The sequence below is a fragment of the Parasteatoda tepidariorum genome, chromosome 2 (assembly GCF_982258835.1).
Source record: "Parasteatoda tepidariorum strain Cologne lab strain chromosome 2, Ptep-v5.0, whole genome shotgun sequence".
In the NCBI taxonomy this organism is placed as follows: domain Eukaryota; kingdom Metazoa; phylum Arthropoda; class Arachnida; order Araneae; family Theridiidae; genus Parasteatoda; species Parasteatoda tepidariorum.
This window is the reverse complement of record NC_141756.1, coordinates 27,838,237-27,856,603: the sequence shown is the minus strand read 5'-3', so window position 1 is coordinate 27,856,603 and position 18,367 is coordinate 27,838,237. Positions and strand designations below refer to the sequence as shown.

At 32.1% G+C, this 18,367-nt stretch overlaps 1 protein-coding gene across 1 annotated transcript; it reads left to right on the top strand.

The window, feature by feature from the left end:
• The first annotated feature begins 269 nt into the window (after positions 1–269).
• LOC122271556 (WD repeat-containing protein 64-like) lies at positions 270–17,797 on the top strand. The gene is made up of 8 exons (XM_071187936.2): positions 270–371; positions 1,636–1,698; positions 5,865–6,105; positions 8,220–8,266; positions 10,048–10,179; positions 12,103–12,291; positions 14,243–14,428; positions 17,537–17,797. The coding sequence occupies exons 1-8, from the start codon at positions 336–338 to the stop codon at positions 17,726–17,728; spliced, it is 1,086 nt and encodes a 361-aa protein (XP_071044037.2). The 5' UTR covers positions 270–335; the 3' UTR covers positions 17,729–17,797.
• The last annotated feature ends 570 nt before the right edge of the window (positions 17,798–18,367 follow it).

The following is an 18,367-nucleotide window of genomic DNA, read 5'->3' as shown; positions in this document are numbered from 1 at the left end:
AGATATGTACTAACTAAAAAATATATTTTTTGCAATTGATCAATCAGGTATTTTTTTAACAATTATAAACCAAACAAAAATTGAGCTTATTTTGATAAAAATGACCTGTTGAGCGCCCAGGTTTAAAAACTAATATAATTTTCATTGATTGTTTTTTTGTAAGTGTGATAAAAATTATAAATCTTTTTTCCCTTCCTTAACATTAAACAAAATACGTCCAAAATCAATATTAAAAAAAATTTTTACAAGTGATTTTGAAAAATTTCTATGAATGTAGTATTTTTTAATTACTTTTTTGAAGAACTATTTCAGGTGTTAATGTTCCTCCTCAATATATGGAAAGCCATCAAGTCCGTCTTCAGCCAGGAAAAGTAAGAATAAATTTTGCTCACAAGTACTTCTTGGGCATGAAAGTATGATAATTTTGTTCTATCCTGACAATCCTAAGGTCATGTGGGACAAGATGCAGTAAATATTGTTCATAAACCATGCTTAAAATATTACAGGGAATCGATGATTTTAGAGTAATAGTCATTGAAAATTATGTGCGAAAATGATGGGTGTGCAATGAAATTTTTCTGACGGAAAAAAGTCAGCTGACAAGTCAAGGTTCATAAAAATGAAGCTTTACACGATGAACGGTCGCATTTTTATTGTTGAGCATTCTTTAAAGTATTTTTAAGTTATTTCCAATACTTTTTATAAATAAAACAGGGATCTCAATGCTAGGAGATTTTTCCACTTGATACTTCATACTTTTGACGTCTTCATACCATTGACACCACTTGATACCACTATGATACTTTTGACGTCTTCATTTCCTTGGCTTTGACAAATCACGTTTGTCAGTATGCTATGCCATGATAGTCACCATGGCAGTATGTTTCAACGTCTTACTGATGTAACTGTCGAAGAGAAAAAGTAAGATTTACCGATTCCATGGTAACGGCGAGAGGAAATATGCAAACGGTGGGAGAATCTCATAAACTTTGCGATGCTATTCTATTTTTACAAATATTATTGTTTTTTAATTTTTACGTTTTAGTGATCATGATTGGCCAAGGAAAGCTCTTAAATTATTTAAAATTAAAAAAAAAATGCATGTTTGTACCAGTAAGCCCATAATCACTTAAGCCTTGGAAGAAAGAGTGAAATAAACGCTGTATTCTCAATCCTAATTTTGAGCTCATTGTACACAAAATGGTGATTAAGAATGTCGACAAAAGAATGTGTGATGTAAAAACCTTGATCTCATACCCCATAGGCTATTTCATGCATAATCCTATACTGTGTACTTACCCTATTCTGTATTGAAAACCCGATTTTTTTTTCTTCAAAATTACTTCTTTCGCGAATTTTTGGGACATCCTATAATATTAAATTCCTCTACCCATTTACTGACGAGGTAATGAACCCGTATTTTTGAAAAAATGGCAAGCCATCTGAGAATTTCAAGGGAAACTAATTATAAGCAGAAATTATGCACCCTAAATAGAGTTTGAAATTTAAGGAAAGAAGTGCCAATAAAAAAGTTAAAAACCAAAAAGCATTATGTTTCTTAAAAACAGAAGTATTGATAATTTTAATTGGAATTGAATATTTAATAACATTTTTTCTTTATTTTTTATTGTTCAGTCAGAACGAATAGTGAAGATATTAGATCTACAAGACTTGGGCTCTTTGCTGTTTGTTGGACAGGTGAGCAAAATTATCTATCACAATACTTTTAACTGATTACTTATAAATACTCATCAAAACGTGGGAATAATAACACTAACAGCAGCAAATTCTGAGTTCCATTATGACATATGCACTAAATATTCACTACTACAATATACTTTTTTATTTAAATAAAATTGACACTTATAATAACTTTATGGGCACTTTTTCAAAGCGTGGGAATAATAACACTGTGGGGGGAGGTGTTATCGATAATGCCAACCTTCATCTATCAAAAGATACCTCAAGATTGAATCAAGTTAGCATGTCTTATATACCAGTGAATTGATTTTTAATATTCGTGGTGGTAGTTACGCCACAATACTCCCCCACCAGAATTTTATCAGGGATAGAATCCGATGAACGGATACCACTAGTTGCTGTACTTGTGAAAGACCGGGAGAGCTGGATTAAGTTCACCTGGTTTCTTTAGTGCTGAATGTGAGAGGTGTATTAACTTCACGGTCGCAGTCGCTCCTGGGTTGCCATTAGCAGTCGAGTGTATGCAGGCTGTCGTTGTGTATGATCGATACGAGACTGAGTAGCAACAGCGAGAGGAGGTGGATAATGTCGCAGTCACAAGTAGCAAGTCAACTGTTCAATGTGGACCATCCATCGAAGTGGGCGTTACTGTCAAGATAGGCGTGATCATATCACGTCTGGGTCACCAATGTGGGGGGGGGGAGGAGTAATCGACAGTGCCAATCTTCATCTATCAAAAGATACCTCAAGATTGAATCAAGTTAGCATGTCTTATATACCAGAATTGATGTTTAATAGTCGTAGTGGTGGTTACGTCACAGCACTAACAGTAGCTAATTCTGAATTCCATTATCTCAAAAGACCATTATTTATTTGTAGCTTAAATTTTGAGTGACATCCCATACCTATATATGGTATTTCCCGCGGGTTTTCTCCAAGAAAGGAAAGCTAAATTTTAAAGGGGAAAGGGAGATGTTTTCTTAAACACGCATTTCTAGCTGTGTCCATATTTTTGAACATGTATTTCGAGCTGTTGCTGATTTCTTAAACACGCAATTCTGGCTGTGTCTGCTTCCTTGAACATGTATTTTTAGCTGTGTTCAGAATAAAGTACTGCATTTTGCAGTACTTTATTGCAGCAGTACTGCATTACCGACGTACTGCATTTTTTCTTATGGATTATTTTAATTTTTTATGCATTTATTTTGCTTATTTATTTTTGAAGATTATGATTTAAATTGAATCTCACAATTAGAATGAACTAAAATGCCCTGCCCTCCAGTACCGATAATCTAAATTCTTCGAGGACCTAACTATACGAGGGTTGCTATTTATATTTCTGGCCTTGGCAACAGTAAGTGTTGCTAGGCGACCCTAGACGATTTTAATCGAAAGTTTGATATTTTTAAACATAAATTCAGCAGACGATTTGACGATTTACCATTATAGCTTCATTTATGTTGTTGACAGTAAATTGAAAAGTTCTTCTCTTTCAAAAAATGGAATTGAATCGTGAACATTTTCGTGGCATTATTTTTCATAACTTTCGACGTGGATGGTCAAGACAAGAGTGCTTCGATGAACTTAATTCTTTATTCAGCGTGTCGATTGGTGCAAGAAAATGTTAGGAAAATACGTTCAAGGTACATCAAAGGCTGTGTATAACATCTACACAGGTGACGAATCATGGATCTATGCATATGAGCCGGAAGCAAAACAGCAATCAACTGTATGGGTCTTCCAAGACGAGGCAAAACCAACAAAAGTTGTTCGAGGAAGAAGCACATCGAAACAAATGATTGCCTGTTTCTTCGACATTAACGGTCATGTGGCAACAGTGGCGTTAGAGCAACGCAGGACGGTCAATTCTGAATGGTACACGACCATTTGTTTGCCAGAAGTCATCGGAGAAATTCGAAAAAATCAGAACAGGCGAATCATTCTTCATCATGGCAATGCGAGCTCTCACACATCGACTCAAACAAAGGCATTTCTGACGAAGCGAAAGATCGAACTGATGGGTCATCCGCCGTACAGCCCTGATTTGGCTCCCAATGACTTCTTCTTATTCCCACACATAAAAAAAAATTACGTGGACAACGATTTTCGACCCCCGAAGAAGCGGTTGATGCATTCAAAATGCATGTTTTGGAGTTACCTCAATCGGACTGGAAAAAGTGCTTTGAAAATTGGTTCAAACGCAAGCAAAAGTGTATTGATCATCAGGGAGAGTATTTTAAAAACAATAAAATCAATTTCGATCCTACATGTTTGTTTTTTCATTATTAGGCCAGAAATATAAATAGCAACCCTCGTACATATGCCAATTAATTAGAGAACAAGATATTTTAAACTAGGAAATCAGATACTAAAACGGCTTTTCTTTGCATGATAATGCTTTTTTTCCGGCGAATTCGGATTTTTGGCCCTCAAAATATATTACAGTAGGTGCAATCTGGAAAACAAAGCTCTAATAATTTTGATTGGGGAGCAGTCAAAAGTTAGTGTCCTTACACTGTAATCTTTTGCTTGTTTTGTATTTAACCTTTCTAAAGAAGACCTATTTTTAAATTCTTTTAATTTAATTTTTTTTGAAGATCTTATTCCTTTTAATTGTTAGTCGATTCTTATCAAATTTTGTATTTTGTGTTTTAAAATTATAAATTAGCATAAACATTTATGAATTCAAATACCTTGGAACAATGATCAATGACCAAAACAGCATAAAAACAGAAGTAGAGAACCGTATTAAAATGGCAAACAAGTGTTTCTTTGGACTAAGAAAGCAATTAAGATCAAGCCTAATCAGTCGAAAAACCAAAATTAAAATTTATAAGACTCTTATTCTACCTGTATTGCTCTATGCAAGTGAAACATGGACACTAAACGCAGACACTCAGCGTACTCTTGGTGTTTTTGAAAGGAAAATCCTTAGAAGAATTTTTGGCCCATTACAGGAAAGGGACTGTTGGCGAATAAGATACAACTTTGAGTTATATAGACTCTATGGACAGCCACAGATAGTGCAGGTCATCCGAAGCAATAGATTAAGATGGCTTGGCCATATTTGGAGAGGTCCAGAAAACAATGCAGTACGAATCGCCATCTTTAAAAATCCTTCTGGATCTCGGGCCAGAGGAAGACCTCCAACAAGATGGCTGGATGACACTACTAAAGATCTCAAAGTAATAAAGATTAACAACTGGAAAAAAGTCGCCATGGATAGGAGGTGTTGGAGGCTAAGCGTGGTTGAGGCAGCCAAGGCCTGTAAGGGGCTGTCGTGCAGAAGAAGAAGAAGATAAACATTTGTATTCCTTACAGTTCAAATTTTCTAACAATTAAAATTTTTCTTCAAATTCCTTACAATTAAAATTTTTCTAACGTGAGTAAGTTAAACAAAGAATAATAAATAATTATGAAAGAATACTTTTTTTAGGGAAATATCTTCTGATAAATAAGTTTTATGATTAATTGTGTGCAAAAAGATTTCGATTCCCTTCAATAGTTCAAGAAGAATGGAGAGAAATCGGACGAATAAATCTTGTCAAATCGAATTTTAAAAATACGACTTTTTTTAAAGTTTGATTATTCAAAAACTATTTGACAGATTGCCGGCAAATTTTTTTACGCACATAAAATTGCATTTATTAAAATAATGTCAACGCTTGTACACCTAACCATTTAAAATTTTAAAACTGTTATTAATGAATAATCGTTAAAAATTATTTATTGCAGGGAATTATCTTTGAATAAATGAACTTTATAATTATGTGCAAACTTTTTTGATCTGCTTAAAAAGTTTTCAAGATATGGTGAAATATGCAACTAAGAAATTTTATATAAAGGGATCCAAATTTCCGATCGTTTCCTTTACCATATTTTCCAGATTGCTACTACCCTCCATGTTTTGAGAGTCAGAAATCCAAATCCGTTGAAAAAAAAGGGAATGTTTATTTAGAAAGAAAGTACGCTTTTGTGCTTGATTTTGAAACTTAAAATATCGACTGCGCTAATTAATAAGTATTTTTAAGGTTATGCTTTCGAATAATTAAGATTTTATTTTTCAACCGGTGTTAAACAGCCGACTCAATACGGAGTTAACGACTAAAGATGCCCAACTTCATAGCCTTGTAAATTTTTTGTGATTGTCTCTTTTCTTTCAGAAAGGTACCGTTGTATTTCGCAATCTAAATCTTCGAAAGGAACAATGTGTCAGATGGGATTTGTGTTCCAGTTTTCAGAAACAACAGTTCTCTTGCCTAAAAACAAGACGCAACGCATTCACTGTCACAGATGCTTCTTATTTGGAAGCTAGCCAACACTACTGTCTAGCAACTACCAACAGAACCTTGCATTTCATGCATGCAGCGCCATCAGCTCATTGGGAAACTTTTAGAGTTGTTGGTATGTATACACATGGTGTTTCGTAAACTGAAAAAACTGTGATGTAACAGTGCTCCGAATTTTGAATTAAACAACTTAAAAATTGTGCAAAGAAACACTTTATTTCAAGTTATCGTCAAACCAAGCGTTCAAACACATTAAAGGTTTATAGTAGTAAAGGTAGTTATATTTAAACATCGATAATTAAGAATAATTAATCCAAATTCATGCGCATTCACTTCATAGGTGAATTATTTTTCATTTTCGCTAACAAAAATTTCGATATACTTCCGATATTGTTTGTATATTGCTGTTTACAATAGAGTGCGAAACAGCGAGAGTTTGTCGATAGTGCCTGGTTTATTATAAAGCCAGAGAGGCTCTAGCCTAGGTCCCTAACATTTCTGGGGATCCCCTGAATGTTACAAATAATTTCTATTTCTGTTTTTCCTTAAAAATTGTTTATTAGAAAGTTTATGAGTTATCAAAAATTTAAATAAATATAAGCTTGAACTTACTAATATACCGTAATTCACTTGTGTTATAAATAATTTTAAGACACTTCATAATTGAGCTACATGTAAATTTGGTTTAAAGCAACAACCAGCAGCCCTCAGATTGTTTGTCGATGTTTTTCACACTGCTATACTTTTACAGATTCTGATTCTTTTACAGAGATACTTTTACAGTTCTCTGGTTTAGGTCAACATTGCGATATGTGGATGAATGAATGGGTGTATGAATGGGTCCCCCTATAAACGGTTGTAGCAAAAGTCGAATTGGCAACGATTTTTTATTAAAAAGAGAAAAAAAGTTTTATAATAAAATGTATACTCTAAATACAACATGTTGTATTTAGAGTATACATTTTATTATAAGACTTTTTTAAAAACCCGTTGCCAATTTGACTTAAATTGGCATTAAAATATTATCATGTATACAAAAACTAAATTTTACACTGTAAAAGGGTTCAAGTTAAACACGTGAAGAAAATATAAACACTTATTCTGTTTGATTTTTATTTGAAAGTACTCCCATAGTCAATAATTTGCTATGGGAATATGGAGGACATTGTGACCCGACAAATTTAACGTTCACCAGTCGCCATTTACTATACGGGGAGTCTTCGGCCTGCTGGATTCGAATTTCCGTTTTAGCAAGTGTGAGTCCAGCGCCCGTTCAATCAGGTTATCTCGGCCCTGTTATATGTTTATTATGTTAACAAATAAAATAACTTTTACTAGTTAACAATTATTCGTACTTTTTATTGTGTTAGTTGGTAAAAACAAAAAAAAAATAATTTATTTACTATGTTGTTAAAAATGATCAAATCGAACAAAAATATAGTAAAATTCATACATAATTCATCAAGTGTTAAAATTTCAGGAAATATTTTAAATTTAGCTATCGTGCACCATATTGCAGTGCAACATTTACCTTTTTTGCAGAATGATATTATTTACGGCAAATTTTAACACGAAATTTTTTGAATTTTATTTTATGAACGGCTAAAGTAAACTTTTAGATTCAGTTCGCATACCTAAAGAAACTAATTTATAGTTGCATTACTAAAAAATATTTTAAAAAAAGATAATTTGATAGCGATAGTTAAAAAATCTATGAAACAATACATTCGGTCGCATAACTATAAAGAGACAAATTAATAGTTGTATTGTTGAAAATTATTTGAAACGATATATTCGCTCGTATACCATAAACGACTCATTTATAGTTGAATTGTAAAAAAAAAATATTTGAAAACTAATAGTGAATTATAATGATTAATTGACTAATGTAAAATTGATGGCTAAAATGACTAATTTGAAATTGCATTGTTAAAGGAAATATTTGAAAATGATATTTGAAATTATAGATTCCTTCATTCGGTTGACTTATTTATTTTAAAATTGTTAAAAAATCGAAACGCTAATATTTTAAAACAATAGAGTTTCACAAGGTTTTTTATTTACTAATTGTAGAAGGTTAATTGTAGATAAAATCTAACCTTATGCCCGTTAAACGAAGACGCAAGATCTGGTTTTAATCGATATCAATCATACTACAATTTTCTAAATAGGTAACTGAAATATGGCTTGAAATCTTATCTGTGACAATGTAGTTCTTTTTATTTACAGATCTTCCTACTGTACCCACTTGCCTTGAAAACAACTTTCAAGAAAAGGTAACATAGTCTTTTGAGTTCAAAAATCCTTCTATTTTCAAAATATCATTTGAGATTATTTTTCGTTAAATATTTACTACAAAAAGTTTCATTATTTTATGTTTGAACAATAAATTTTATTAAAGTAAAAAAACTTTTTCGAAGAGTTACTTTGGGTTCCTACATAAAAAATTAAAGCTACGTTTTATTTTTGAGTATCTAAACGGACCTTTTACACGAATTGGAAAATTTGAATAAAATTCGTTTATTCAAAGATAATTTCAAGCAAAAAATAAATTTTAAATATTTATTATTTTTTATTATTTATTTATTAATGATCGAAAAACTTTGAATAGTAAGGTATACGATTTTATACGTCATTTCAAAGAATATAATTTTTAACATGGTAAAATACAAAACTTGAGCGAAATCAGTCTAATAGTTACGGAGTAATTTAATTTTAAATATCTGACTTGTTTGAAATTCAATTTCTCATTAAGTTCAAAAATACATTATATGTGCAGACCCACATGCATTGTATGTATATTATAAATACACGTATGTATTCATGATCATAAATTTCATGCACGTGTATACATACAGTGCTAGATTGTATGAACGTAAATACATACATAAGTACATAGTATGTAAATACACACATGTAATGTAAGTATGTGAGAAACTGTGTACATTGTACATATCTACGCACAATGTGTGTACATGAGTATATAAATACACCATATGTACGTAAAATATACAAATATACAGGTGCATAAAATGTACGTACGTACGTTCACTGTACAGTGCGCAAAATAAAAAACGGACCACCCAGAATAACTTTTGATCTATGATCGGATCTTTACGTTCTAGGACTCAAACTTAATGGCTCGAGAGGGTGACCTTGAAGATGTAAATGAATAAGTACAGCGGTATTTTAAGTTTCGGAATCAGACATAAAAGTATATTTATTCTGAATAAACATGCCTTTTTTTGGATGGAATTAAATTTCTGTCCCCAAAATATAGGGGTAGCAAAAATCTGGGAAATATGGTCCCAATAGTTTGGTCTGTAGGGCACTCCAAAATTTGTACCCCTTAATGTTAATTTCACTTTTTGAGTATTTCGTTTTATGTCTAGAACTTTTTAAGCGAATTGAAAAAAAATTTACACACAATCATAAAATTTGTTTACCCAAAGATAAATTCATGCAAAAAGTAACTTATAGAAAATATTTATTATTTTTTTTATAATTTTATTTAAAAAGTTTCGAAATTTTTTTGAAATGTAAGGTATAAAATTTTTTGCAGCATTTGAAAGAATGTAATTTTACATTGCAACATACAAATGTTGAGCAAAATCGGTAGAAAAGTTCCTCAGAAATTGAATTTAAAAAAAGTCAAATATTTAAAATTCGATTTCTCAGGAACTATTCAACCGATTTTTGCTCAAAATTTACATTTTGCAATGCGACATTATATTCTTTACAATGATGCGAAAAATTGCGCTCCTTACAATTTAAATTTTGCCGACCAGGTGGCCGAGTGGTTAGCGTGCCTGATTGCGGGGCCATTGGCCGCTGGTTCGAATCCTGCTCAAAGCAGGGATGTTTCTCTCTCTCTCTGTGTTCTATGTCCTTTGTGTGATTGTGACCCGCCCTATAAACTGGTTGTGGTTTATAACGTTTCAAGTTTCACGTTCAACGTAACAAGTTTAGAAACAAGCTTGAAAACGCTTTTTCTAACAATGTATTTTTAATTCTAGCTGATCATTTATACATTTAACATTTCATTTTTCTGTTATAGAATTCTCGATCAACGAATGAACTTTTTGTTGGGGATCATGTTGGAAATGTGTACGTCTTTACATTCTTCTTCCCACGTACAATGTTGTTCTCAAGGAATTTCACACTAGGGACGCAAAGGATATCTTTTAAGGTACGCTTAAAAAAGTAAGAAGGAAAAAAAAAAATAATATAAAAGAACACTCTATTGTTCAGTTTTAAAAAGAAGAAAATAAATTTTTTTTGCAATACTAATAAATTTAGTTCTCATTAACACCAAATGCTTGAAATTTAAATATATTTTTAATAGTTTTTTGGAAGCTGGATAAAAACGAACACAAACACCACTTTTACCTTTTGACTACTTCTTTTAACACATTTACGCTGAAGTTTTATTAAATAGATTTTTCATTATTTTTTCTCAATTTAGGCCAAAAGATGCGACAAATATTAGAATTAGCATTTTAATAGTTTATGGTTATAAAATATGGCATGAAACGCCTGTAAATTCTTCCGAACACGGCTCACTTCCAAAGAATAATAGCTCAAATTAGCACTTATTTACAGTTAAATAAGTGCTAATATATTTCAATTATGAACTACTGTTTCTCTTATAAGATATAAGAGAAACAGTAGTTCATAATTGAAATATTCGTATTCACAAAATCAATTATTCATAAATTTTTATAATATGAATAAAAAAGAATTAAAGTACTTTTTTTGGATTTCATGATGATTTTGATGAATACAATGATGATTTCGATAATCTAACAGCTTTTTTAGTAGCTATTGGAATTTTTTTTCTTATAATGTTTTCTCTTATAATTAAATAATACCAAAATAATTTTTTGCTTTCAATTAGAGCGTAAAAAATAATTTTCAGCAATGTGAAATATATATAAAAGGAACAATGTAAAATAAGAGGAACGTAAAATATATATAGCATAACGAAACGTGGAACGTATAATTAAAGTAAGTGTATAAGTATAATGCGGAAAAGTCTTTATTTGCGATATATTACTGGGTTATGTATAACTAAAATTAAATTTTGAACTTAGAGAGAAAAATACAAATTAATTATTCAAACCTTTCTAATATCTATTTTTCTCCCGCAGTGGACTGATCTCAGTAGAACACCAAAATCAAGCCTCACAGGCTGCGTTCAGTAAGCGGGTGGGTGGCCACTTTGATCAGCCTGCATAGGGGCCGAGGGTGTTCGGTATCGGTCCTCGTTAAATTGTTCTACCGTAAAGTGCTTGATTGCACGCTCAGGTAGGTCGCTTCAGGATCCTCTCTGAAGAGGATCAAAATTGCGATGGCATATCTTCGGATCATCCTCAGGAATGTTTTCCAGACCGTCGTCTATTGCCCATTGCGAAGCTCTAGTGTGACGTAAATAAAGTACCTAACTACCAAATTTCTATTTATTAATGCAAGTTACGCAATATATTAAAATATATATGATACATTTGCAGTTTTACAAAGACTTCTTTTGGCTTCACGTTTTGTTGGGAATCGTATATTTTAAAACCTTGACCAAAGAAAATTGATCCTAGATTTGAAAGTTATCGTAAGAACTTGGTCCAAAATATCCTCAAAGTACTAATTAGGGTACATAGGATTTGATTTCTTAATTTTTTTTTTAAGAATAGCTATTTTCTCATAACACAACTAAAAAAAAGAAAGACATTGTTATTTCATCCGAGAATTATACTTTGTTCATTACTCATATAACCCTGGAATCTTATGAACTAAGGAACTCAAGATCCGTTCAAAGAACTCCAGTTTCGTTCGGAATTTGCCTTGCTTTATCCATACTCGTATATTCCCTGGAATCTTATGAAATATGGAACTCAAGGTTCATACGAAATTTAAAGAATAAAAAGTGGTGCCAATTTACTGTAGATATATTGAACATTCACTATTGTTAGTTTTATTTTTTAGTTTGTATAAATATAAAAGAGTAAAATTATTAAAAACTTTGAGTTATTAAAATGTTTGCATACATTCTTTTTATACTACGAGATGGTAAATAATAGATGGGCTTTTTAAGAGAACAAATTTTGCACATTTTTAGGATTTGGAAGACCACAGGGATTACATCAAATGTAAGAAAATGGTAAAAGTACATAATGATCTTATTGATAAAATCAAATATGTGGAATGTGGTCAACTTTTCTCCACTTCTAAGCTGGACACGGCAAACTGCTTAGTTCGTCAAGACCTGACACTAGAGAATTCGCGACATGTATACCGCCACAGAAAGGTAAATACTGCTTAATTCCCTGAGCTCGCACTTATTTTACACGATATAAAGAATGATTATAAAATAGCATACGACCTATTGGTGAGCACAACGTTTGAGTTAACGGGATAAAATTTTAAACATAGGTATTATAATTTATGAGCAAAAGAATGATCTTATAAATGATTGCGCAGCTTTCATGGTTAAAGTTATAGAAACAGAATTTCGAAATTTTCAAATGGCAACACATACGTTTTCTGATCCAAGCGTGAGCCTTACTGTGGAAAACTTAAAATATTTCAATACAAGAAGTGATGACGCGAAACAGATGGTTTCAAAAGTACTATCCATCAAATTCTTACATACATGGCTCATGTTGCAATGCAATATCTACTATTTCCGTATGCAAAATGCAATCCTTTGTGAGCGAAGACATAACGAAAATTTGCAATTTATAATTACTTCTTTGCTTTTATTTCCTTTATAATTTCTTATCTGCTTTTTCAAGTTTTTTGTCACAATTTTTTGTCGTTAGTGGTCGCGAAAAATGGCGACGTTCGGCAAAGACCATTGCTCAAAAAGTTTTGTTCAAGTTTAAGTTTTTTTATTGTAAGGATTACGCTTCGATCAAAGAAAAAAAAATGTGAGTGCTACCACTTTAAAATTTTGTAACTGTAACTGTAGGAGCTGCCCAATCATCTATTCCATCATTTTTGAGCGCATATATGATACCTACTTGCAAAATTTAATTTCGTTCCCTTCTATGGTGCTTTCTCCAGAAGGTTTATGTGTTGAAAATGTTATTTCATAATCCCCCTGTATATTAAAAAGCATATATATATATTAGGAATCGTACTGAAAATGACATGTGGCTTATAGAGGGTATAAAGTAGTTAATGCGCTCCTCTGAAAATTTGGTCGTAGGATTTCTATGGTGTTTAGATCTGAAGTAACCGATCCGCCCAGTCGTTACCGAGCCCGGTGACACGAATGATCCAGTCCTTATCTAGATCAAGTCCAGAAGACCGTTCACCCAAGTCATGAACTAGCATAGGATTTTCAAAGAGATCACTCTTCTCTAGCTCTAAACAGGAGAGAAAGTGGACAGAAGTAGATGGGTGTGAATTACACTTGGAGCACAGAGGAAACTCCTTCTGTCCTTGTCCTTGCTAGTATAAAAGTGTGCGAGTATGTCGACTGATGAATCTGGTAATGGTGGTCTATAATTTTCCATCTCCCTTTAGATTTAAAGCAGCCCCAGGATGTTTTTGTTGGTACCAGTCTTTAGCGGGTAGAATCCTCTAGGCCCTCTTGTTATAACCCATTTCTACTCCGTACTCATTTCTATTTCGTCTTTATATTCTTTCTGTGCTATGCGTATGTTTAATTTACAAGCTGATTTTATTTTAAAAATTAGTGTAAGCATAGAACCTAAATTGATGATTCCTACTGTATATTGTATTGTAAAAACAGCTTTACTGACTTTTATGTGTAACTTATAGTAATTACAAATTTTGATCCTACAAAATAATGGTGGCGTCTACGTTACACCCAGTAGTCTAAAGGAAGTGGTATAAAAGAACATTTAGTGAAACATCACTTTGGTGTAAAGTAGTTGCCACCAATTTTGACGAAAATTTCTTATAGTGCAGTCCTTAATATCTTTTTTAATAATATCTTAATATCTTTTTATTGGGTGCACTCAACAAACCTTTTCTACAATAATGATCGATTTCTGGTGCATTTGAGTGTAACTAAGATCCTTCCCATATAAAAGTATGAATCAATTGCAAAAGATTATTTTAATGAAGAAAAAAAACAGCACATTACGAGATTTTAATTTAAATTAAAATCTTGTAATGAGCTGTTTTGATGATTTGAAATTGAAAATGGAAAAAAAAATATCATGAAATCTGTATGCATAATGATTTATTTTATAAATTCATAATCTTATTCCTTAAATTTGTTGAAGGGTATTACGTGTTTTGATGTGAGCTTACCTCTAAAACTGATTGTCACCGGAAGTAAAGATTTCATTGTTCGTATGTGGAACATGCATGAAACAGCTAAACCTTACATGAAGTTAACAGGTCATCGAGCCGTTGTTTCGGATTTGTGTTTTACAGAAAAACTTCTGATTTCGATTTGCAAAGAAGGGGTGAGTATATGATATGTTTTTAGGCTTACCAGCGTCCTGGGAAAGACTAGAAAACTTGTGGTAAAGTTTTTTTTAAAAGAATATTCGAAAACTTACTGCTTTACATTTACATTTTAGAATGGCTAGAACACAAATTTCTAACAGGGACTAAATTTTTTTCTAAAATAGAAAGGTTAGTTCTTCTAAGGATGCTGGTAAACATGTGTATATCACGTAAGTATAGAATCGCATTGTTATACTCAATTAATTTGTTGAGTTTTAAGTCGTGTTTATCGAAAAAAATTTCTATTATATATAGAGCACTAGTGAAAAAAAACTATGAACTAAAACTTAACAGTGGATAACTCTTAAGATTATATAGCAGTGGCTCTCAATTTATGCTCCATTGAACTCTCAGTGCTCCGCAAAACATTGTCCAGACAGGGAAAAGGAAAGGTAAGATATGTTAAGAGTTGTTGTTGTCGTCAGCCATGAAGGCAGTGAGGGTGCGATTGTTCTCGTTTTCCAATGGCGCCATCTGTGGTCAAAAATTTGCTTCTGCCACACCCATACGTCACGCCCGCTTATAGAGCTAAGCCCATTCATATATCTATTCATTCGTCCACAAATCGTGATTTTGGCCAGAACCAGAGAGCGATCAATCTCCAATTCAGTACCCCCAGAGGTATTGATTTGTTATGGGAACCTGGAGGACTTTGTGACCCAACAGATTTAACATGCACTAGTCTTCATTTACTACCGGTCTGTCTTCGACCGGCTGGATTCGAAATCTCACAAACGTGAAGCCAGCGCCATCACAACCAGGCTGTCCCGGTCTATGTTTAGAGTTAAAAATAAATTATAAGACACCATTTAAAATCTAATGTGCAATTCTACGAAAAAAAGTAGGAAAAAATATTTTAATGTCATTGCTTTTTGTGCTCTCTGTGTGTAAGGGGAAAATAATCGAGTATCGATTCTTTTTTCTCCGTTCAGGGAAACATTGATCGTATAAAATAGTCGTCAACATCTGCTTATGCAGTCAATGTGTCAAATAGAAAATTTTTATAAAAAATTTTTTCTGTTACTAGAGAAACAAATCCACACAAAAAACCTCATTGGACAACACTATGAGAATGAACCAAATACAATCCCATTTTACACATCAGAATAACTTCGAGCTTCTCATTAAATTTATGTTTAAAGAAGCTAAGTTAAATTTTTTCTCTCACAATTTTAATGGAATCTAAATAACAAACTATGAATTGGCAATATTGGCCTTAAATTTTTTTTATTTATATATACTTTTGTTGTCTGCTATGAGAAATAAGTCCCAAAATAAAAATCTTTAAATTGTAATATCTAATGGACTGGATAAGATTAAATGACGAAATGTTTTAGCATCGTTGATGCCGTTTTGTCGGTCAATTTATTAAATGAAGTATATAAACCGCGAGGTCAAATGTAATGCTCTATGTAGAAATTCCAATTTCAAAAGTGATTCGCTTTTAATATGGCTATTAAGTTTTTTTCCCCACAACTTTTGAGTTATATATGCAGGGTGGTTGATAGACCTTGTTTAGAACCGTAGTGATCGATTTTGAGAACGGATGTTTATGAAACTCAGTATGATTCGTATGTATCACGTACAAGTATATTATCACGTGCATGTACGTATTATATACGTTTAATAAATAGATCACGGAAAAAATTTATCCTCAATATAAAAAATAGTTCACGTGTTCTCCGATTCTCCGATGGCCTTTTCTTACACGATAAAGGAAATCGATGCATTTTCTGCAATTCCATTGTACAGTAGAAAAAAAAAACGAGAAAGATTGTTATTTGAAAAAACTAGAAAAAGTGCTAAAAAAGAAAGAAAAAAGATCACAGCATTGAAAGCAAGCGTAAGGGGGTCATGCTTCAGCAATAGATCTTTAAACTGTTCACATTTTGGTTAAACTGGTTGTAATGCAGTTTGAACATGTGTTTTATTTTATACTATAACCGGCATTGAACAACCGACCCATTTTTGGGATCACGTCTATCGATGCTAATTACCGTGTAATTTTGAACCCATTACAGTGTAATTTTGAACCAAACCAAGAAGACAAGGGAACTTCTGGAGTAAAATTAGTGGAAAACTTTTTAAATAAATTAAATCACATTTGAGTTACATGAAAAGGAAAACCACAAAATCCTTCACAATCAACTCAACTGCAAGGAATTCTAACCCATGATCAGTCTACCACTGAGGTTATTTTATGCCAGAGCACTGCGGTCGGTTTGAACTTGTGTTTTACGAAATTTTGATGAGTATTGAACATATCTATACTGTGAATGAATTAGTTTCTACGTCTCGAGTTTGTAATTCTTTTCTTTTTGTGCACTGTTTTTCCTCACTTGCTTATTTAATTTCAGTTAATTTTTCATTTCAAACTGGACCTCATTTTCACGTGGCTCATAAAACATAAAGACCAAGTTTAATCAAATTCCGTCAATCAAAACAGATTTTCAGCTAGTTTAAAAAAAGGTAGTTAAGATTTGAACTGTATATTTGTGACTGTATGTCGTGTTGATTAGTTACATTTATCAAATAAATATTAAATTGTGCATTTTGTTACCACTAGAAAAAAAAGGAAGTTTACAACTATGAAAAATCGTTTACAGTTATGAACAATGAATCTACAGCTTTGAGCAATACAAGCTGTAGAGACTATTTTTAAGCTGCGATCGTAATGTTAATCTAACCTATTTAGCTAGTTTCAACAATCAGTTCTCACTGATCTCGACAATTGAAGCTCTGCTTTCAATGTATTTTTTTAAGCTAAATCAAATTGTGCATAATTTTTACATTATTACCTTTAGCTATCTGGACATATAAGTTAAATTTTCTGATATAATGTATCATGTTATATTTAGTGATAGGATTATAGTTAGATATGATTAGATTTATTAAGTAAAAGAAAACCATTGACCAAGACTTTGTAAAAGAAAACCATTGCAACTTTGGCACCTTATAAAAAATTGCTGCATTGACTCGTATTTGATCTCATATAACTATTTTTTAAATAATATTTTAGATTTTGTTATAAGTTTCTAACGGTGTTTTGATTTTTTTTCTTTTAGGAATTTCGAATATGGGAAATATCAGAAGGAAATCTATTGCAAAGTATATCCATAAAGTTTTCATATAGTCACGTGCAATCACAACTTGGGAGAACGTACATCTTACATGCTCCCGCGAGATGCAAGGACGATTGCTTTGTCTCAATGTCAGATTGTACTGTCAAAGTGAAACTTCCTGCAGAAGAATTTTAATATTGCCATGCCGTGTAAGAAAGATGAGCAGCATCATGAGTAATTTTTAATAAAGTTAATAATTAGTGTGGAGATGCTCAGTTCACGAAAATTACCTATTCATATTTAGTACATTTAAATTTATTAGTCCTATTTTCATCTCGAAAGAAATCAATAGAATAAATGCAATGGTACGGTCTTAAAAGGATAAACTAGATCAATATCGTGAACAACTTTTACTAAAATTATTACTGTCGATGAAGATGTACAGCTCACAAAAAAAGAAACAGGATAACACAAAATGCTTTTTAATTTATTAATAAAATTTCAGTCTGAAATAGATCGAAGAAAATTATTAGAATAAACTCAATCGTTAGCTGTAACGTAACCGTCGAGAAGTATATCTGTTTCGGATTTCTTTTTTTTAGTTTGATAAAGCATGTAAAAACAAGCCAAAAAACAAAATTTCACAATATTTTGATTATTGGATGCATAATAGTCACATAAGGCATCAAAAAATAATAAATCGACAATTTTCGTCTTTAAATGATTCGATATTACGAATCGGATGTGAGGCCTGACCGTTCATTACGTTGTATTCATTTATTAGATATAAATTTTGTTTACTAGTTGCGTAACGGTGCCTTTAAATTTGAACAA